General features: G+C 44.6%; 1 protein-coding gene across 1 annotated transcript in view; it reads right to left on the bottom strand.

The window, feature by feature from the left end:
- HYDIN (HYDIN axonemal central pair apparatus protein) overlaps nt 1-22,591 on the bottom strand; it is a gene marked incomplete at both ends in the record, with an annotated part of 149,106 nt that extends 126,515 nt beyond the window's left edge. Inside the window, 6 exons of the mRNA XM_082319070.1 lie at nt 875-999; nt 8,760-8,959; nt 15,859-15,993; nt 19,419-19,576; nt 21,223-21,324; nt 22,492-22,591. Coding sequence (XP_082175196.1) covers nt 875-999; nt 8,760-8,959; nt 15,859-15,993; nt 19,419-19,576; nt 21,223-21,324; nt 22,492-22,591 — 820 coding nt within the window. The remainder of the gene's footprint in view (nt 1-874; nt 1,000-8,759; nt 8,960-15,858; nt 15,994-19,418; nt 19,577-21,222; nt 21,325-22,491) is intronic.
- Nucleotides 22,592-22,934: the final 343 nt, after the last annotated feature.

Here is a 22,934-nt window from a genome sequence, read left to right as displayed (position 1 = left end):
AATGTCACACCTTTTTCTTGAGTTTTCCCCACTTACTCTTAAAGTGACTTATAAAGCTGACAGTATTTCTGTGGCCTGACCTGGGTTTCTCATACCCTACTATAAATTTTACACCTATCTTGGGAGGCAGTGAGCACTTCCTGCCAAATCCCAAGAGCCCTCAAGTCCTGGCTACTTGAGTCCTGATGTTGTGAAGTGTGGGATGTAGATGGGTAGAGGACAACATAGAAAAAAGGGTCTGTGGCAAGACAACAGAGAAGCACGTATGGGACAGAGGTGTGTAAGAGAGAGCGGGCATTGGAGAAAGTCTCATAGAGACGTGCATTTCCCATGTTACACTTCAAACATAGCATTCTCTAGGAATAAAACTTCACAGATGCATACACATACTGCAATGAAGAATCAATATTTCTCCTTCTTCCACTCAGCAACTCCCAGCAAAACAGGATTCCAAAATCTCATTCCTCTTTGATGGGATCTACTTACCAATCCCCTAATCACCAACTATTTTTCGCTTTTATTTGAGGTAAAGCTGGGGCAGGGAAGGTACACCTGGAGAGGAGATTAAGGTGGCTGGGACAATGGGGAATGATGGTAGATGACTCTCACAGGGGGATGCTGGGTGGAGAACACCTTGCTGACACCAGGGTCCCCCAGGGATGGACCAGCACACAGCAACACAGGATGTACAGAACAATGAGAGACTCAGCCTTTGCTCCTTATCTGCTCACTTCTAAGCACTGAAACATCCATAGGTTTTGAAAGAAAAGGTTTTAGAAGTTGTTTGCAAGGCAAGCTTAAGATTATTCTGCTTAGAAACGGCTCCGTTTTGAAGGATGCAGAGAGCAGGCACCATGCAGTGCCCAGCACTTACCTGTGTCATAGTGAACTATCAGGGACCCGGAATGATCCCCAGTCTTCAGTGGGTGAAACTCCACTGTTACTTGCATGGTGTCACCAATCCCAAGAGTCCCGACGGAGGCATCGACAGAGAAAGGGCTGCAACACAAAGATATCAGGACTATTGTGGGAGATTTGGGGACCATATTTCTTTGGCAGTCTAGTTCACTTCAGCTCACTTGTGCAAGCAAGGAGCAAACCAACCACAGTCAGTAGAAGAAAAACACAACATACAGGATCAGAAACAGCTACTGACTCTCACTTCTGAAGAGATCCAGTCCCTCAGAAGACCCTATGGTATAAAATGACCTCATCTCCCCCATACGCTGCATCCAGTTCTCTGCAGTAAGGCTCAAGAGTCCAACTGCTAGCAATACAACCAGAGAACGGTTTTTGAAGAGCACAGAGATGGTAAGAGCTATTTGCATGCACAACTTGACACTGACTTCCTCAGGAATCTGTCTTTTCCTGCCACCTATAAACCTTACCTCAAGAGATGGAAATGTCAAGGCAATACCTGTTCCAATGAGATTACAGCCTAGAAATCAGACAGGAAGAGTAAAAGTCTCTTGAAGACCAGAGAATTATTAGGGTTTAATTTGCAGAATTCATTTTTTTACCTTGAAAACGTCCTGGTTTAATCTAAGAAAGGGCACGTTTTATCAGCATTTCAATGAAAGCTCCTCTAAGAAGAAAAGGAACAATCAGAAAAATTTGAATGTGTGCAAATGCAGATTAGAGTGATACCATGACATGGAAACAAGACACAAAAGCAGTATCCCGTTTACAACCTGAACGATTAAATTCCTAGCTAAATGAAGCGCCATTAACAGGAGCATATTAAGGCGAATTTAACAGGAGGTTTTCCATGTATTCACAAGCAATGCAGTCTGGGACTCTGGGTTGTAATCCAAGCTCAGTAACTGTTTGCTTGGCCCACCAAAGTCTGTGCAATGTGTTGGAAATAATTATGAAAATATGTTGGTGTACTTTGGATTTAACGTGAGCAATTATGATTTGTCGGCAGGTAAACAGCTCTTGGCTGTCAGACAAAAAACTTGATGCTTTAATGCCGAGGGACAAGTCAGACGAAACAATGCTTCTGCACAATGGCAGCTGGCCTTCGTGGCTCTTGTACAGCCCCACTTAGAAAACAAAAGTTATTGGTTTTAGTGCTTTGCTGGTGGTCAATCTGTCACCTTAAAAACACGTTCTGGAGAGTTTTACCGTGATTAGAGAACGTGACACGCACACAAAAATAATGAGAACAACTGGAGCTGTGCGCAAGCTGAACTTTGTTCACGTAAGCAGTGACAGCTGATGAAGTTGCTGGAGTTTCTGCTCATTAAGGAGATATTGCTGCAATTAGGGGCCTGACCTGTTCCCATTACAACTAGTGAGAACATTGCTGCTGACTGTAACGGAGAAGCATTGGGCCTGCAATGCTTACGTGCTGGACTGGAGACTTTTGAGAGAGAGGAAGAAAGACCACCAGCCTCAGAATTGGATTGCTCTACGTGGTCCTGCATCTGCACTGATGGTTATGCCAGGACTGCTGCAGGTCCCTGCTGGCGCTTGGGTGGAATCATGGCCTGCTGTAGGAAAGGCACAGATTTTGTTTTATTCCCCTCTTTTTTTTTTTTTTTTTTTTTTTGCTAGAAATGTTGCCAGAACAGAAAAGCTACTAGTTAAGGAAGGGGATTCCTGGCAATACTTCAGCACTACCTCCCATCCCATCATCTTCCTACTCCTTCCTCATGTCTACGTACTCCTGCCCTCCGATGGCTGGGATGGGAGTAACACTCCTGGGGGTGACTTCAGAGGACGCCTGAGAAAGAAGTTATCTTCATATTTTCAAATTATCAGAAGAGAATCCAACCCAGTTCAGGACTCGGTTCTCAGGACTGAGAAACCAAGCACAAATCAGACACTGCATCTCCTACATCCCACCCCATGCTGCACCTGCAAGACAACTTTGTTACTCCTGTAGCAGGGGATCATTATCCCTCATGTAGACCTGGTTCTCCAAGACCCAAAGATGCAAGCTCCATGGTTAAACTTAACTCCTCTGAATTTCAGTCAACATCACTAAGCTGTTCCCTGCAGCCTACAGATAAGAAGAGATGCTACAGAGACATTCCTGACACGTTTTAATAGCCAAATGAAAAGCACTGCCAAGAGATGAAGCTGGCAGGCTAAACTTTGGGCTTTTATCCATTAATTGTGAGTTGTTCTTTAAGATAATTCTGGTTCTGTTAGATCTATCCTTTTAATGAATCACCACTGCTCCTGAGAGACAGAAAAAATAAGGTTTGGATTTTTTTTAATAGCTTGTTTTCTTCTGACATGCTTTTTAACTATGTCCATTTGGATGTTTGCTTTGTTGTACAACATCCAAACTTTCACAAGTCCAGATCTCCCAATGGTACCTTGCAATCCCCAGCTTGTGTAAACTCATCCAGCCACACCAATTTAGGAGAAGACTTCCCACCAGTACCTGGTGAGATCTTGCCTATTATTGCGCTTTGGAAAGAACGCAACACTAGATTTGTAAGCAATTTCATAATGATGTATTTTGGCATTTACATCTTGCTTACTTTCACCAGGCATCAGCTCCCCATCTTGAGAGGGCTGGACAAAAGTTATGTCCCATGAGGATACCAAGGGCCAAATACTCCTGACATAATTTAGAAACACAACTAAGTGAACAAAGCTGGCAATTCTGTGACTCAGGCTCCCAAACCACCATGCTGCCTTTTCTCCTGCAACCATACATTTAGCAAATGCAGTGTGCAAGGAGGCTACAACACCCTTCCTCAAGTCCCATAGTATGTTCACCTTCTAAGACCAAACTTTCTTTGGTCTACTTGCACCTTAATTCACATTATAAAATCATTTGAGTTCGAGAGAATCGATTTCATTAAAACCTACCTCCAACTCCAAGGAAGGCAGTAAAAGCTACTGGTGATTGAATTGCCTCATCTTTCCATTAAGACCTACTGCAGGAAAGAACCCAAAGATCATTCAATCTCAGCATATATTACTTTTTAGTAATGGTATAGCAGCCAAAGTCAAGCAGCATAACTATTCCAGTAAACCCAGTCTGTTGGGTCAAAGCATCCAAGGCTCCATCTCTGTGCTGAAAAATCTTGTGTAGAGTCAGCATCTCGCAGCTCGCTCTCTCCCTCTTTCATTGCACCTAGGCTCTATTTTCATATTCTTGGATGGTGTTTGTACCCTATGATGTCTCCCATCCCATGCCTCCATATAGTATATGGGTACTACAGAGAGGGATGCAAGGGGGCTCCAAGCACTGTGCCTTGTAGGATAGTTTTCTGAGCTTTCAGAGCTTTGTGGGGACATTCCTAAACAGAGGCGCTTATCTCAGACTGTTTCTCTCTAGCCCTGTAGCATGGCATAGCACAATGTCTGTAATGTCAGGAAAAGGCAGTGCTGCACTGAGATCTGCTTCCAGACACCATTTTCCACTCAAATGTACTGGAATGACATTTATCTCCCTGAATGTCATGGAGAAGAAACTCATTATCCCGCCTTAACAATGAGAACGACAGGAAGAGACTTTCTATATTTATACTATTATTATTCTTTATTACCAAGCTATGCAGTTAAGAGCTGGGTATGGACATGCAGAGGCAGGACAGGCACAACGCCACACTGCATAATGGGGAGTGCTTTGGTGTTTTTTCCTTTATGAATAAGTGGTCAAAATGTGGCTGTGTTTTCTGGTAGATACCATGGCAAGGGAGAGCTCCGAACAGGGAACAGCAGAAGGACGCTGAACTGGCCCCATGGATTCACTTAAGAGCTCTTCCCTGGAGCGAAATGCACAACAGAAAACATCTAAGTCCTTAGATAAATGAGTAACAGGCAGGGAATGCCATCATGAACTGACCAGATGCAAGAGCTGAGCTCTCAGTACCGACTGAGAGGAAAGGTTAGGACTGGAGATGCACCGAAGGTGAAAGCAGGTAGGTTACACTTGACGCCATAGAGAAGGGAATCCAGAGAAAGGAGGCAAAGAAAAGTGGTATGAGCAGTGCATTGGACTAGGAAATGGTGGCATCTGCAGCTGACTTGCAAATAGGCAAGAGCCTGAATTTGCTCAGGCCAGAAAACAAAAGTTGCAGCAACTAAGACAGAAGTTTCAATTGTGCAGATAGAGAATAAAGGACAGAGGGCAGCTGATGGGTCTATAAACTTGGACAGTTCTCTCATTCCCTTCTACTCCACCAGTCCTCCTCCCTCTCTCATATGCATGCGTGTGTGCTTGTACATAGCACACAAAGCTATTATGTGATATTAAGATTGGCTTTAACGCAACACCGCATCCTTACTCAGCAAAAGTTAAGCACACATTCAACTTAAGCTGCTTAAATTCTCCACTAAATAAGAATAGACTGAAATGGTCCTGAAATTCAGTCTGTAAGGCTGGCACTCCTTTCCCCTAGCACCTATGCCATAACTCTTGATTACCGCATCTCATATTTACACTTTAAGCTCTCCAGGACAGGAAACATAACTCATTCATTTCCAAAGCACGGTTTTAAATGTTCTGTGATAATAATTAATCATCAAGTTATTATGGAAGTCATTCAAAAGAATTAGTGACATTAAATTAAATCTTCACTACTTCTGTTGTTAATAACGATGCAGCCTTTATTACAGCCTCTACAACAGGGAAATTAATCCCCTAATATTAGTACGAAAATGGCCACTGTTGTGAAAGCCTCTGTAAATATATCTGTTCAAAGACAATTGCCAGCTCATGATCTACTAGCCTGTGGAGCAGTGTATTGGTCTGATTCTCAAGCCAACTTGTCATGCCATCTGGGAGGCCAATTCTTTTCTGCTGGGTTGCTAGAACAACAGGGCTCACCTGGGAGCTCAGCGGTAGGTATCTGAGCAACTTCTCATAGCACAACAAGCAAGGAAACAACCATTGATCGCTGCTATCAAGAGACTCAGTCATTAATGTGAAAGTTGGCAGATATGGTAGAGGGTCCAGAGGCACTCAGACAGCAAGAAAAGAGTTGGTGCAATGCAGTGATGATATCTCACACAGTATGGTCCCCAGCACTGGCTGGAATAACCACTCCTGGCAAACCATGGCCTCATCACATAGGAGAGAACATGGTTGTTCAGGTCTTGGGATGCAAGGGGATATCTTGACCTGATCAACAGGAGGGAACACTCAAAATTTGGTGGATGATACCAGACTGGGGGGAGTAGTCACACCGGAGGGCTGGGCTGCTATTCAGAGGGACCACAACAGGCTGGAGAAATTGGCTGATGTGAACTTCATGCAGTTCAGGAATATAAAATGCAAAATCCTGTATTTGGGATGGAATAACCCCTGGCATTACAGGCTGGGCATTGATGGGATAGAAAGCATTTCTACAGAAGAGGACCTTAGGGGCTGGAGCACAGGACATGCAGGGAGATGCTGAGATAAATGGGTTTGTACAGCCTTGAGAAGGAAAGATGAAGAGTGATCCTAGTGCTATCTACAACTATGTAAAGGGAAGGTGTAGAGAAGATGGGGCCAGGCTCTTCTTTGAGATGTACAGTAATAGGATAAGGGAAAATGAACACAAGTTGCAGTAACGGAAAATCTGAGTAGATATTAAGAAAAAAATTGTCACCATGAGGGTGGTTGAACACTAGATCAGGGACCCAGAGAAGCAAGGCAACCTTGAAGACATTCAAAGCTCAACACAAAAAGGCCCAGAGTAGCAAGTTGTGTTATTTGCAAACCTGATCAAACTTTCACACTAGTCTTGATTTGATTAGTATGTTTGCTCAGATGATCTCCAGAGGTCCCTTCCAAGCAAAGTTATTCTATGATTTTATCTTCTTAATCAGCCCAATTCCATTTCACATATTCCCCAAATTTCTCCTATTTCCTATACATCTGTGCATATACGTATAGGCAGATGGTAGACAGACAGGCATTAGAGGAACTCAACCTTTAAGAAAGTGAAGATGAATTATGACAGAAGATGAATTATGAAGAATTCATTATAACATTTTGCTGAACACTTAAAGCAAAAAAAAAAAAAGAGAGAGAGCAGAAACACAGGAACTTCAGAGTATTTAAAAAGAAATCTGAATGCAAGTGGAGGCGACTTAATTAGAATAAAATGCTGCTTATATTCAAAGATTTAAATCATCTGTCTGAAATTTCAAACTGGCTTTCAAAAGTTCATAATGAAATGGAAGACATGACTGAGGCCCTCAGCTGACAGGGGAAATCGTATCAGCTTTTGATGTCCGTACACACGCAATCCAGTTATTCAGAATTCTGCTTTTTTATGTCTTTTGAAATAAAACTTTTGTAATGCTTCCCATTTCTTTATTGCAAATCAGGACTGAAATATTTAATTGCTGAAGTTCAGAAACTCTTAAAATCTGTATCAAGCAGGATTCAACATACACTGTATCACTCAATAGAACAGTTGGCAAGTACATTGCAAAAAGATGCTAGACTTTACTGGGTATTTATTTTGGTGGTGACAACAAGATCTGGAAATCCCAGAGGAAAACTCTACAGTGATTTACAAGTTCCTGCCTACGTGTTTTCCACAGTGAAAAGCAGCAGCCTGCTTAAATAGCATCCTAGAAGCCTGCTTAAATAGCTTTGCCAGGCTTTGGTGGAAGCTCCTCTTGGACCCTCACATTTCACAGGAGAAAAGTAAAAAGTCCTTTGAGTCCTGTTTTCCTGGGGAAGAAACTGAGGCAACTCAGGTGCACCAAGTCAGCGGGGCTTTGCTGCATTCTCGACCTCAGCTCCTACACGGAGACATCTGGGACCAAGCAACTCTCAACTAATTACCAGCCAACTGAACTGGTTTCCGGGCAGATGTGGTGTCAAAAAGGTGTTACCCTCTCCAATTCAGCAAACTGGAAAACCAGTGACTGTCTTCTGAAGCCAAAAGGAGCAGTACAGGCTATCCACAACACAATTCACATCAGGCATCTTATTAGGGTACCACCAAAATGCCGTGTGCTTGTGGCCCCCCAGAGAATGGGTGTATTTGGCTGATAGTGGTATCTAACCATTTCAGAAGGTTATCATCAGGAGGTTGCAAGCTAGCTACTAACATTCTAGCACTCTCCAGGAAATCTGGAAGAGATAAAGCTCTAGAAGAAAATGCCACCAACCTGTGCACCAGATATTTGCTGCATCTTTTACCTGTGCCCTCGTTAGCATTCTGGTTTGGGGCTGTAGTGCAGTTTGAAGTCAGTGTCTGCTCATTTCCACTTAAGAGCTCATTCTACTGAAGAATATTTGGTCCAGGGACCAGACCAAACCTACTGCAAAACAAAGTTCCTGGACCACACAGTGGTATTGTCAGGGCCTCAATACCAATTGCTTTGATCTACAATCTCCGATTACACTTGCTAATATAGACACAGCTGCTGATAAATTCTGAAATGCCTCTTTCACCAGCTCATAGCTGGCCATTCCTAACACTGCATTTGGTCTACCTGAACTAAGCTCCTAGAGCTGTCATCTGCCATGCAGTATCCTATACAGCCCAAGGGCAGTCAAGTTGCCTTCCTATATTTGTTCTTTCAAACTAACAGAATTGGTCTGGCAAGATACTGTGTTGGAGACACCACTGCAGTATAAAACTTTGCTGCAGCTTGCAGAGTTTTATCAAAGGTTGCATCATGCTTAAAACACTGTAAGCAACTGCAAAACCCACATGTCCTACCCATTTCCAGCTATGGCTGCAATATAGCAGCTCAGATGCTCTGGTTCCTTTTTTTTTACTGGTTACCAATTATTATTATCACGCAACAGTGTTTTGCACAAAAAAGATGAGCTGCTTTACCTCTGAGTGCTGATGCAGTAGTGGGCCTCCCGATTACCGATGTTGCGAACCAGCAGAGTTTTCTGGGTGCTGTACTTGACTGGACAGATGGAAAAGTTCAGCTGGTCAGGGAAGTCCAGGATAGCTCGGGCACCTATAGCTCGGATTGGCACAATAAACTTTTCCCTTTCTGTAATGCAGGTGAGCTGGTGGAAGTAATCCTGAGGGGAAAGAAACAATCGCAGCACAGTGCATTTAGTACCGTCCCCATGGCAGAAAAAAAACTGCTGTTTTCTATGACTCTAACAAGTAGCATTCAATAATGTAATAGTACTTTTTACCTTAATGACCTTTCATTCCAGTAGCATGACTTGGACAGGGCTGTTAACTTGCAAAGAAGAAACAACCTCATTGATTCACCTGCTTTTGCAGCAAGCTGGCAGAACCAGACAAAATTATCTGATACCTTGATTCTGAGGCATCAAAATAGAGTAATTTCATGTAAGGGATTACAGCAGTAACAAGAACCTGCTTCGATTGCCACTGCAGACTATTAAAGGCACCACTAAGAACCCGGTTGTGCCACAGCACTAACTCCAATCCCAGCAATGCAATGACCTCATTGAAGCTTGGCAAGGGATGCTCAGGTATATTTTCAAAGGACTTCACCTCATGCACTATCAACAGTCAGTCTTTGGGGAAATACTTAACAAGCCAGACACAATAATTGTTTTAATGTCAGGTGACTGTAAGGTATGTGTGTATTTCCCACAGCATTATATGGACAAGGCTGGGGACACACACCCCCTTAAAAAGCTATCTGATCCATCTCCCCACCCCAGAACTGGCTCAGCTCTATACCCAAACTATTTTTGAGAGATGTTTGACAAGCAATTAAAAGCACTAACAATTCCACCCCTGCCCTCAGCAGCCTGTTCCAGCTCTACCCTAGACTTAAAGAGAGTTCTTCCTGTGTCTAATTTCAAATTTCCCTTTACATCACATCCTAGCCTCAGGGGATGCAGGCAATAGCTTTGCTTTCTCTCTGCTGCATATTCTGGCATGGTTGATGCCTTAATCACGTCTCTCTTGTAAGGTCTCTAGAATAAGTGACTTGGTGCCTTGTTAGCATGCCTACCTCAGGCAGGTGTTATCAGGAGCTGCAAACATGAGACACTCAGACATCCCTACCAGAGCAAACTCAACTGTGCTGTTCCCAGTCATTGGCTTGTTCAGAAATGAGCCAGACAGTCCCCCCCAGCTGTCTGGCATTTAGCAGTAGGAAGGCAAATCAAGCCACCAAAATCACTTTACTGTAGGGTTGAGCAGATCGATCTCCAGATGTACGGTGTGGCATCGCTGTGCTGGAAGTATTGCCTTGCCCCTGCTGAAATCAGTAGTAAAACTGTTGCAGTAGGGCCGGGAGCCATTACCTCCAGCAGCTCTCTTATTGACAAATTGATAAAAGCTCTGCTTCTTATCACTCACTTGCTGTCCTGGTCTTTTCTTCCTCGGTGTTTTTAACTCATTTGATATTTTTATAATTGTTGAAGCAGCCAGCAGACAATTTGATTTAAGAATTGCACACAGCAGCAAACTCCCTTAACCAGAACAGATTTGGATTCCTCTGCACTTGGTATTTCCTGCTCCCATGCCCATCCTCTCCAAGCCTGGAAGGGACCGAAGGCGGCCAGATGAGGCACAGACACATAGCTATTGCTTTAACACAACAACTAACACCAGTGCCTACCAATCACCTGCTCAGCTGGGGTTTAAGGTTGCAGTAACAGATGCTGTCACATCCAAGATGTAAAAAGAATAAAGATGGATCCTTTTTTCTAGACATCTGCAGTTTCCAGTGTGAATATTTGAGAAGGGCTTTCGCTTCTCATATTTGGAAGGTAAAATACCAGGAAGGGAATTGCAGCAAGCAACCTACAGAACTGAATATCACATTTCAGGAGAGTGTTTCATCTTCAGCAAGTCTTTCCGAATTAGCAATTTTGTACTCAATCTTGCAGCCTAAGCCCTCTAAAATAAAAGCTATGGGCAGCCCATGTGAATTTAAAGCACCTATTGTCTGGGTACTTCATGTCCTGGACTGTTTAGATCCTCAGAAACTGCATTAGCAAATGAAGAATGCTATTTTTTTTTTTTTTTTTTTTTGTTATTTTGGCCACACTACTGTAACAAAGGCATTGTAAATCCAATTGAAAGCTGCATGCCTTATTAAGTCTTGGCATGCCATATTCACTTATCTCTCCTTTCCAGATGCCAGGTAGACAGAGGAGGATGCAAGGAGTTCAGATCAGCAGGGGGATAAAGAAAAAAAGAAACTTCACCAATTGGAGGTATTTGATAGAAGTAAATGGAAATAATTTTCAAGTCATTGTCATTGCTAAGGAGTGAGTGGATCAACAGCAATGTAAATAAGAGCCCAAGGAAGAAATTCCCCCCAAAAGCAAGCACAGGCAGCCTTCCCAGCTCCATTGCTGGTGAGGGGCACTGGGACTGCCTGCACAGCAATGCATGGGGGAAGGGACTTTTCCAGGTATGCAAAGGCTAAAGCAACAAGGATTTGGCCTCACAGAGGCAACCACGACCTTTGAGAGAGAAAGATGCCTCTTGCCATTCGTGCACATGCATGTTGTGTGCTGAGCCCCTTCTCCAGGGATGCCCTGGGACATTGCATCGTGTACAGGGCTTGACTCAAAGCACTTCAGCACGTGCTGACCCTTCAACCATGCTCTAGGACCCCAAAGTGGGACCTTGCATCAAAGCTGAAAGCCGTGTCAGGCCAAGCAGGGGGAAACCCAAGGAAAATGGGGTGCTAGGCAGAAGCTGGCTGCTCATGCTGCTGCAAACCCATGGTCCCTTAAGCTTTAGAAAGCTGAATCACCCTCCCCTGGGAGAAGATAAAGGCTGCAATTCTCCACTGCAGCACTGCCCTGTGTTAGCAACTCTGCTACGCGCTTACTCACAATCTAGGGGTACAGTTGAAACCAGTTTAAAATCTTGTTTTACTTTGCAACTGAAACCCTTAGCAGGCTGTTTAAAACCAGGTTTCTAAATAAGCATGCCTGGGTGAGAGGGGGGTTGCATCACTTCTATGCTTTAAAGATTGTTGTGTTTAGACGCAGCTTTAGGCTATAGATTTTCATGAAAATAGAACTTCATCCTTCGCACAACTCTGCTCTCAATTTTAGGGAAAATACAGTTCATTGTACGATGGTTCCTCTTTTCTTATTCCCCTTTGATAAGCAGTAAGTTACAAGCTCTGTCCTGCAGAGCATCACCACTGGCATTTGAATTAGCACCCACTGAAATTAAAGCAACTTCTTGTATCAAAGGTGTCATTTCAGGCTCTTTGCAAACTCAGGCTAGCATTAAACTACTGTCACAGTGATATCAACCTTAACGACCCAGTATGCCAGTAAACTTGGATGTCAGTTTTTCTGTATAACCGATCCTAAATACTTCCACTGAATTCCTTGCAGCAGGCAACTACAAAGAAAAGATCCTTGTAGCATGACGTAATGTAGTAAGTTAAACAGGGAAAGCTCCCTGCTGAAACCATGATACCATAAAGGCTGGAAAATAAGGGCCATTAAAAAAGAGGAGGGAGGCTGGAGGATGAAGATAGCTTCACATGAGAAGGGGTACCCCTTCTCCTGCCTCCCTCAGCTACCAATTCACAAGATGCTTTGAAATCCGTCCCTTTGCTCCAGGTTCATTTTCCCCAGGGCCATTTGCCTTGATCTTCTGCCCCTTTCCTCCTCCCAGTAGCCTTCTTAAAAGCGTACTTGGAATAGCTTCTGTGTGCTACAAAACATCTAACAGGCTGGACTGAATTTTAAAGGAGTTAATTTGAGTAATGCAATAACTCATTGTCCTGTCATATTTCATATTAATCAATGAGCATTAATTCAGTCTCCATTGAGCATCAGTAATGAATTTTACAAACCTTACAGACTGAACTTGTATTGCCTGAAAATATTGTATTGCTTCAGTGAAAAGAGCAAGAGGAAAAAACAGAATAAGCCATGCCATGTTTTTATATGCTTCTTGCTTCCTTCTTCCTTTAAGATAATCTATTAATAAGCCCGAAGGGCACACAAATGTAAGTATTTCTGCCTGTTGTTTATTTGCCACTCAGTTCCACAATGGTTTCCAGTTAGGCAGAGACTGTCAGACCATAATGCAAGTACACCGGGGAACACAGGGTGGCACGAGAACACCCACACTGTACAACCAGAGGCATAAAACAGAAGTATGTAGATCAGAAGCAGCAAGAGTAACTAATTGAAAATGTTGCTCAGCAGAAAAATTAGCATTTCATATTTATAATGCAAGTGCCAATAAACAAAGAGACACGTCAGGTATTTATTTACTTTCTGACAGTCCAATCATGTGGCACATTCCCAAACGACTGCGAGACAATAGGAAACTGCTCATTTTTCAAGAAAGGGCTACATGGCACGTGGCATTGCAGCCACTAACAGCTCACGTGATCCTTTTATTTAGGGCTTAGCCGCAGTTTTACTCCCTTGAATCAGGAGTGACTTCACTGAAGGCAGACTTACCCCAGGGAAGAACAGATTCAAAGCAAGAGAATTACATAAAACAACTCCACATCAGGAGGACTCTCCAAGCCTGACAGGGATTTGTATCTGCATCCCAGTTCACTGGGTTATCCACAATGCCTGTGGATCACAGAGAAACAGAGGCTGTTCAAAGGTAGCACTCGTAAGCCTGCCACAACTAAAAGGCAGGTATTGTGCACGCAAGCCACTGCAAGCCCAACACAGGTGGCTTTACAGAACGATTTCCCAAAGCCTGCCTCTTTGCTAAGGGGTTTTCAAGGTGCTGTGCACCTCCTGACCGTGCTATTGATGCATTTCTAGCTGAGCTACAGCACTCTGGTACTTTGCTGACTCACGCTCCATCACGTACAAGACAAAGTGTTCGATTTGTACAAAATTCTGATTCTGCTGTATAAATCCCCACGTGCTCCTCACGGAGTGGCATGCATCCCTCTCCTGATGCCCTGCACAACCCCTGCAAGGAGCACAAAACCCAGTTCAGCAGAAACTGCCGGGGTGTTGCTGAAGCTGTGCAGAGGATCTCTCGCTGGCAGAACTCACCAGTTCAAGGGCAAGACAAGGGACAAAGTATTAGACATTACAGTTCTCAGGGTTATCTCACCCTGCTTCTATTTGTGGTGATGTTCATGTGTTGCTCTGCTGCCTCTCTAAATTTGAAGAGCAGCACTTTGCCTTTCATGGGCACCAATTTACCTCTTCCACCCCAAAAACGAACACTAATTGACACCAATAAATCACATTTTAAAGGCACCAGTGTACTTTGCAAAGCCTACCTCAGTGAGATTAAACTCTTGTGTCACTTTGGTAGTTTGGAGAACTGCCCTAGGCCAACATAATTTTTACCCTAAATATTAATGATGTTAAATAATTTCTCAGTCCCTCCAGAGGAACAGATTATTCCACAAGCATGGGGAACTAGGGACCACAGAGCATTTCCTCTTTGGTTTTCTGTATCCATGTTGTTTGAGGATAGGACAAAGCGTTAAAATAAATCTAAGCAGCAAATGAAAGACAGAAAACAGCTATGCCCAAAGACATCTTGCACCTCTGGCCTGGTGCAGAAACATCTGCTGGCTCAAAGCTGTTCCCTAACCTTGCCTCTCCAACAAAGTCATGCTAAGAGGTAGCAGGATGCTGGTGGAAAGTCAGCCTGCCTGTCTTGTGTTTCCCTGCAATGCTTTCTCCCTTCCATGCCACGTACTAAATCCTTCTGTATTAAGCCTCCAGATAACAGCATCAACCCTTCAGGTCACAGCACTGATATTCTAAGCAAAAGCATTGCCTACTTGGCATGGAATAGGTGCCATTTGAGAGAGCAACCACAACAACATGCAGGAAGACACAACCATGCCAGTATTACTGCCCACAGGCTCTGGGGTAATGTGTCTGCCTGTAGATTGTACCTGCCCGTTTATTCCTATACATGCTCTTCCAGGCAGGTGTCTCAGTCATCTGCAGCACACCAGCCTCCTGCTGAGTTAAGGACATTGGAGCTCAGTGCGTCTGTGCCAGGCTGGCTCCCTGCCACATGCACAGCACTCCCTCTCCCCTAGACTCGCAGCTGGATCACAGGCAGGCAAGTATCCTCAGGGACAGCACAGCTGCAAGGCTTGAAAACAGAGAGTATGAAAAAGCATCATCTTTGCTCCAGTCCAGGGTGAGGCAGGGAAGTGGCTGCCAGATGGGAAAGAAGAGTGCTCTCTAGATCTCTTTGTTCCTCTAGTATTTTCCATAATAATTAAACTCCTACCATTGAGCAGAGAGGTGACTAAACATCTTATCAACACTCCTCCCTGTCATTTTCATGCTGTTCCCCATGTGCATCTTCCCTTGTGACCGCTCAAGAAAGCGCAGGGAGGGAAAGCACAGCCCGTCAGTCCCTGCTGCAGCAGCTAACGGCACCATGCAATGCTAAGAGGTGACTAGCTGCAGACTGCCTCATCACAGCCTGGAGCAGACCTCACAATAGGATGTGGGCTACAACCAGTGTGCAAAAAAATTGACAGCTTTAGAGATAATGTTCTGCTGTCTCACTAGTGTGTACAACATGATATACATTAAGGCGACTCCAGTTTTCAAAGGTGGTGGTCCTCACTCTGATCAGGCTCACTCTGGGTCCTCCAAATAACAGACCACTTTTAAACAGACTTTTGTATTTATAATTAGTGGAGCAAACCCATAATTACGCAGCAATGGCCAGATACGAGAAACCAACACCTTGAGAGGCCACCCCACCACAGACAGTAGACTCTCTCATCCCTGAAGCCAACAGACATTACATTAAGTGTTTCAGCACTGAAGGATAAAAACAGTCTGAAACATCTAAGAGCCTCCAGCCTACAAAAGCATAATCTTCACCATTGGAAAAAGAGCTTCCCCCAGTTCTAGATCCAATGCCACCTCACTGAAACCAGGACAGTTCCTCAAAATCCACACTAGATGCCCTGTTCTGAAGCCAGTCCTACATGTTCACCTTCCACTTGAAGGCACCAACCTCTTGGGACTTCCAGTCTCACCTTGTTCTCCTCAGGGGTGAAAAGGATGCGAAAAGTTGAAGGCATGCCAGGTGCTACCTTACGGCACACAGCATTGGGGCTGATCAACTTGAAATAAGGTGAGCTCTCCAAGACAACCTTCACCAGCCGAGGAACCTGCAGGAAAGACATGAAACTATGATTTTGCCACTTGTGAAAACATGAGAAGAGATTTGGCCATGCCCTGGTGACATCCTTGCTTAACCACCTTTCCAAAGCACTTTTAGCTCTGGAGGAACATGCACATAATACACAAGGGTGGACTTGAATTCATTCTGCCTGGGCAAAATAGCACCAGGCCAGAGGCAGTAGGTCAATGCCCTGCTGTGAAGCAATCGCCAAGCAAGTAAGACACCAGCAGTATGCAGATATAATACCTGAATCGTCATCCCTATATTCAACAAGCCCAAAGAACCTGCTTGCTTCTGCCTGCACACATCTGTGCAGTCATGCCTCTAGAGGGGGACTGTATTATCTGAAGGCAAAACAGTATGTGTTAGACTTGAGGAAGAAAGAAATTCACTTCTAACATACTTGGTTTGACTGGGGCAGCCAAGCTGCAGTGCTAGAGTCACACAGGCAGACCAGCAAGAGAAGGAGACCACAGACGTTGTGGCCTTACTGGGAATAAAAGCAAACCTGAAGAGCAAAAGCAGGAACATAGGAAGACAAAGACAACCCCAGACACAAAAAGGAGATGGCTAAGAGAATTTAAAGGGGGCTGTAAAGAAGCAAGGGAGAAGCCCGACACTCGACAAGGAAAGGCTGATGCAGAAGATGAGAGCAGTCAACTTGCCAAAATGATGGAAAGCCAGACGACCCCCCAGGCTGTGCCTATCAATTAAGGGCTTCAAAGGCATTTTCTGCCTTGAGATACATGACCAGCACTGACTCACAGTGTGATTTCATTATTAAAAGCCAATCTCAGCTCTCTTGAGGCTCTTGCTGCCTGGTGATTGTAGCCAGGCAGCTGCCAGTGCAGGCAAGGCAGATTTCTGGGTATTCCTCCCCACACCCAGGAGTCTCTGCATGCACCCTGCTACAAGTTTCTGCCCTCTGGGATACCACAAACACAGAGACAGCAACCAGGTGTTTTCTAGCACACAGACATCGACCCCTGAGCACCAAATCTCATCTCATAAAGTCTAAACCAGGCAATTTTGACTGACAGGCAGCTTCACTGATAAACAACAAACCCACACGAGGCTTGGGTAAAATGAAGATGTATTCTGCACCACCCACCCAAGCCTGATAACCCATGGCCAAGGCAGTCCTGAACTCTCCAAACACCCTTTGCTTCCAGCAACACCCTGGGGCAGCAAGTTCCAGGAGCCAATTTCACACTGCAGACAAATGTTTTGGTCACCAAGTCCCTTGGGAGATGAGCACATGTGGCTAAGACCTTCAGCAAAAGCCACCCAGCACATCTCTGAGGATGGTGAGGAGCAGTCTGAAAACAGAAAAGCAATTTTACAACACACAGGTAAGAGCAGTAAGTATATAGCGAAGCACTTCTGTATTTGAATGATTACAGAGCCTCTATTTGGAATACACTTTGCTGTTTGGAACCTCAGGCTACCATGCAGTATAAGTCAGTGTGGTAGGGAGGATGCTGGGAAACTGGTGAGAAAGCTTTGAGACAGAACACAACGTTGCTTTTCTCCAGGATATTACTGAAAGCCAACAAAATTAGAATATAATAACCTCTCTTGGGATTATCATCTCTACCTTTGTGTACTTAAATATGCCAAGGATTTTCCTTAGAGCCGATCTTACTTTTATACCAGTGTTGTCCAATGGTTGAGGTCTTACTAGCTTCAAAACTGATTCACTTTGGGGAAAAAAAAAAAAAAAACAAAAAAAACAGTTCACACACTGCCTTCCCCTTGTAGGGCATACAAATCCCAAGGTGCAGCTGTACAAGTTTATTATTTTTTACTGGGAATGGCAGAAATGTTGATGCAGATGTTCTTTTCCACTTGAGGAAGCATGAATAGAGCAAATTAGCTGTTTGCCTGTTGGCTGGTACTTGGCAAAGACAAACATTTTGAAGTGCCACATGGATAATGGAGCAGCTGAAGTCAAAAGACTTACTGGGAACAAAGCAGAGCAGTAGGAAAAGAGAAACTGAGGCACATTTTAAATCAGAAAAGAGGATACCTACAGCAAAGAGTGTCCAAGATAAGTGTGGACCACACAAATGGTATCCCTTGGGCATGGGCATCCATGCTGCATCTTTCCAATATTCCCAAGCTAAATCCAGACCAGGAATGGCACAGTACTCTCCAGGAATAACTGAGGGACCACACCTGCATCCTTCCTTGCCAAAGGGTCTTCCATTTTCAACCATGTCCCTGTCAAAACCTGTTTCCTCAGAATATACTTTGACTTCTCTTGCTGTTCCTCCACCTGCAATATGCCCTGACAGCTTTTTTTGTCCGCTTCTTTGTTTCCCCCAACAGGTAGACTTGGAGATGGGGTTAATTCACCGGCTCTCATGTACACTTCTATCTTCCCATCCTACCTTCCTCTCACATACACATCTTACTCTTCATTACAGAACAGTATCTTTAATGACACCTTTTTTTTCTGACCTTTCTCTGCTTCCAGTACACTTACTGTTATGTGTCAAGAGAAACCATTGTGTGTACACCAGAGCACTTTCTAACTCAGCTCCTTTCCTCCCTCCCGTCTTTTCCCACCAGCTTGCTCCCGGCACCTGCCTCATTCGAACAAATGTTTCCCCTGCTGAAATTCAAAAAGGTCTCAATTTTCGTCTTTACAGTGGAACAAAATTGTTGACATTTTTCAACTTTTCCCTTCTCAACTGTCTTGGGAAATCTCAAAACGATTACAATTTTTTCAAGTAAAGGTGGAGACCGTCGAGGGCGCATTACTCTGGATGTGCTGTGGTTCTCCAAAGGGAAAGCAGAGAGCCATGTTGTCTTAGAAAAACCTGAGCAGAACTGAATTAAGCTTAGTAGGGCCCTAAAGTGACACCTAAAGGCCTCCCACTGCTTCTGCTAAATCAGTCCGTTTCCACTGCTGTTTCAAAACACCTTTCCTGGAGTGCTAATGCCACTAATTATAACTTATTCCAGCATAAAGTAGAGAAAACTTAAGCTCTGTGCTTTGACAGTGAGCTGCACAGGGGCAGCTAAACAGGCTGTGAGAGGCTGACATGCCCTGCCAGAAACCAAAATTAACCAAGGAGCCACCAGGACATTATGCACACTCAAGGTAAAGCATGAGAGTGGATAAGAACTGTACAGCCCTCAACATTCCCATCAATCCAGGGCTTTCAAGGGGAAGGACACTGATTAGTAAAGCTCCTTTGGGTTAGATACCACCAATGCATGGCCAAAATCAGGGGGAGAATCTCCACCATGGGAAGATTTCCACCATCTTGCAAAATAAAGGTGGTGAGACATTTTATTCTGGATGTGTTGCGCTGCAGCAGATAACTTGCTATGCTGTATACTATGTGAATTACACTGCTCTCCTTCCAGCACAGTGTTAAACCTCCGTGTCCCAGTAGTTACCTTGTCGTTATTCCTCAGAACCAGTGGCACTTCGTAGACCTCGCAGGGGACGTAGTTCTGAAATACAACCTCTGATGGGAAAGGCTGAAACAAGCTCTGTTCCAGGTCAACTGCTGAGAACTGGAGATGCAAGACAGAGCAAGCAGTGAGAGGTTCAGCTGCTGGGAGAAAGATTCATGAATGAGAACTCTACATTGATCTCCAGTGAAGCACAATCTCTTGGTGAGTACATCTGCCCAGCTTACATTAGGTAAACAGTAGCTCACCCACCTGTGTTCTGAGCTGATCAAAAGTTTCCAGACCACATTGAGCAGGCTCAGGCTAAGAAGCTCTTTTGGTAGGTGTTTCTCCTGGTTTCCTTCTCCAAAATGCAGGGCAGCGCTTACCTCCAGCAGATCCCTGTGCTAATGTGGTCACACAGTTCCAGAGCACTTACTGAAAGAGCCATGAGCACTCATGGAGCAAGTGAAACCCAAGAATTTACATGACACTCCATGGGAAACAATTTTGGGATGATCTTTACTCTGAGACAGAGACACCAAGTCCCACACATCCTCAAATATCTTTTTTGATATAGAGCCTAGAAACCAGTAAGAAGAGACCAGTACCAGAGGAGGTAAGGCCAAAAAGAAAGTAACAGTAGTTAGGAAAAAGACAAACGAGGTGAATGATGGATGGTGATAAGGTTCAGCTCTTCTCAGCATTACTAGGCAACTTGAGTAAGACTGGACTTGGTATTTCCTTTTTCCATGAGCTTTAAATGTATGCTTTATTGTATTCTATTATTTCTGTTTTATTTAATACCACTGCAGAAGCATGTCTGAAAACATAGACAAACAGCAAATTCTTACAGAGCAGACGCATCACTTTTTGAGAAAATTCTTCCCTGCTTTGTCTCCCCTCTTCCAGCTGCACAGTTCCCACTCCAAAGACACAGGCAGGTCTCCTGCTTCTCCACTGAAGTCACAGTCACGGTGAAGCTAGTAGCTGCAGCATGCTGCCAGTTATTTGTGCACTCATCTGATGCATTCCCAACCTCCTGTGCTGCCTAGGGCAATCCTTAACCAATTTGTTACAGGTCTCTTGCTGGCAATTTTTTGCTCAACAGCCTACCTCAGTAATCTACCCATTTGGACTGTGTGCTATACTGAACAGTCCTGTAAGAAAAGTGGCTTTAAACATCCATCTAAGTAAACACTGATCCAGATAAAGCACATCCACTCCCCTCTGCCCAGGGCGATTCCCCTGTATATCTGGCAGCCTGCAAAATCTTACACCCCATAAAGGTCCCACATGTTGTTCCAATCCAAAGCATTAATGCAATCGGTTTTGTTAAATCTTGAGTAATTACCATAGGGCCTACAGCCTTCAAAGGCCAGTGCTGCCACCATTGAGGGAGTCCGATGACCCCAAGCATTTGACAGTGACTACACCAAAGCAAGAGGTGGCTATTTTGGCAAGAGGATGGAAAATGGCAAGCTTGTGACCTTGTGTCCTGCCCCAGCCTTCCCCCAGCATCATGCTTTAGGCATGGGAGCTCAACTCCAGCAAAACCCACCAACTTCAGCAGAGGTTACTTATATTGACTTAGCACAGATCAGGACTTCAACATCTCACCGGGGAAGAATCTTTTACCTTTCCCCCAGCAGAAGGCAGAAGGAACTACACCACCACCAGCAGTCTGAAAGGACAACAGGACCTAGTCACCAAGGTATTTAGATAAGCTGGAGGCAAGCCTGTCACAAGCAATCACCCTCTTCAAATGTCACATCAAACAGCAAGGAAAAGGGCAGGAAAAGGCTACCTTTTGATGGGAGGTTCCACTCATGTCTAGAAGCTGGATAATCTGGGGCAGCCTCATCTCCCGAGTGCTGGCCAGCCTCTGCTCGGTGGTAAGAGACATCTCCTTCAGGAAAGCAGAGGGAGTCAGCTGAAATGCAAAACACCAGCAAGAGCTACAGAAATGCCTTTGTTCAGAAAGGCTTTTCTTGTTCAAGTGCCACTGATGAATAATTTGTGTTCACAGCAACTAGGATAGTCCTGGAAGTCCCGTAAGTTACCTGCTGAAATATTTAACATCAGTAAATTAATGATATAGAGCGGAATACATGTGCTCTAACCAAGTGGCTCCATCCCATTAGCTTCTCCTTCATGATTTGATGTGACATGTTTGGGGATTTCTGCTCTTCAGGCATTTGTCTCCTCTTTAGTTTTGCTGGATTGAGCCAGTGACCTTTGAAGAGAGTGGGGAGGAGTTATCAGAAATCCCCTAACTTCATCCCTGCACAACACTCACAACCAACACACGCGTGGAGATGTCACTGCTGGCAAGTCACAGGAAAGCAGAAAAACAGCGTTGTGCCAAGGCTGTGGTGGAGAGGAATGGGTCCAAGTTTTAGTTATCTTTTTTTAATTAGCACTTGTTTTCTCTCTGTTCTGGCCTCACAGACCCCTCCACAGAAGTATACAGAGATACCTCCTTGATGGAGCCTGACCACTACATCTCTCCAGTCAGGTGAGCTCCGGTCAGCAAAGGGGACATTTGGGAATGGGAAGGAGGAATTGCCCTGATGCCATTGCTGTTTGCAGGGCTAGATCTGTGCTCCACATAGGATATGAGATACAATAAAATAACTGTTTTGGAACCTATTCTATCTGGGACCAGCCACGTCTCTCAAGTCTTCAGGCAGAGTTTGAGCAGCCCACCACACGCCCAGCTGCCTAGAGGTATGGTCAGGGCAGCACTGGCAAGTATGCCTACATGACATGTGTTACTGTCCACATAGCAAAAAGGATGGAAAGAAGCACATGTTCATGCTTCAGCTATTCCAGTGCACTGCTGAGTATGTACATTTGTTTAACTCTGCTCCAGTGGCACATCCAGGCAAGACACTGGATTTTCCCTGAAGCAGCACACAGTCCATCCGCCCGCTGCACCATGAGAGCCACCTCTAACAGAAGCACGGCAGCAAAGAGATGGGGAGGTGGTGTCTAGCTTCACAGTGCTGCTAGACAGCAGGAGGGGAAGGCAGAGGGACACAGGGGGAGTTTCCAGCCTTAACGCAGCTTCTACCTGGCCCACAGCAGGTACTTACAGTTACGCACTCCTCTGCCTCTCTGATTAGCTTCGGATTACGAGGTGCTACCACTTTGCTCTGGAATCCATCAGCCATTTTGGAGGACCCCATGGACCAACAGATCTTGCCAGTGGCCATGTCTCAGCTCACCTGGAAGGAGAAACAAGGGGACTTTGAAAATCCAGAATCCCATTCATGGCAGATCCAAAGGATACACCTGGGTCTCCAGGCTGTGGCATCCTTCATAAGTGGAGAACATAAGGCCTCCCCACCCTGTTTCATGATTAGACCATATTTAAGTGGTAGAGTTAAGATTCATAGAAGTAAAACGCCAGAACATTCCCTGAGCCAAAACAGCCTTTTGCTGTGGGTGCAGTCCCACGAGCCACAGACACACACCAGGGCCTGCTGGCATTTCTCACCTTTCCCCCTGCCCCTT

The sequence above is a fragment of the Platalea leucorodia genome (genome assembly GCF_965183815.1).
Source record: "Platalea leucorodia genome assembly, chromosome: 8".
Lineage (NCBI taxonomy): Eukaryota > Metazoa > Chordata > Aves > Pelecaniformes > Threskiornithidae > Platalea > Platalea leucorodia.
This window is presented reverse-complemented; position numbering and strand designations above follow the sequence as displayed.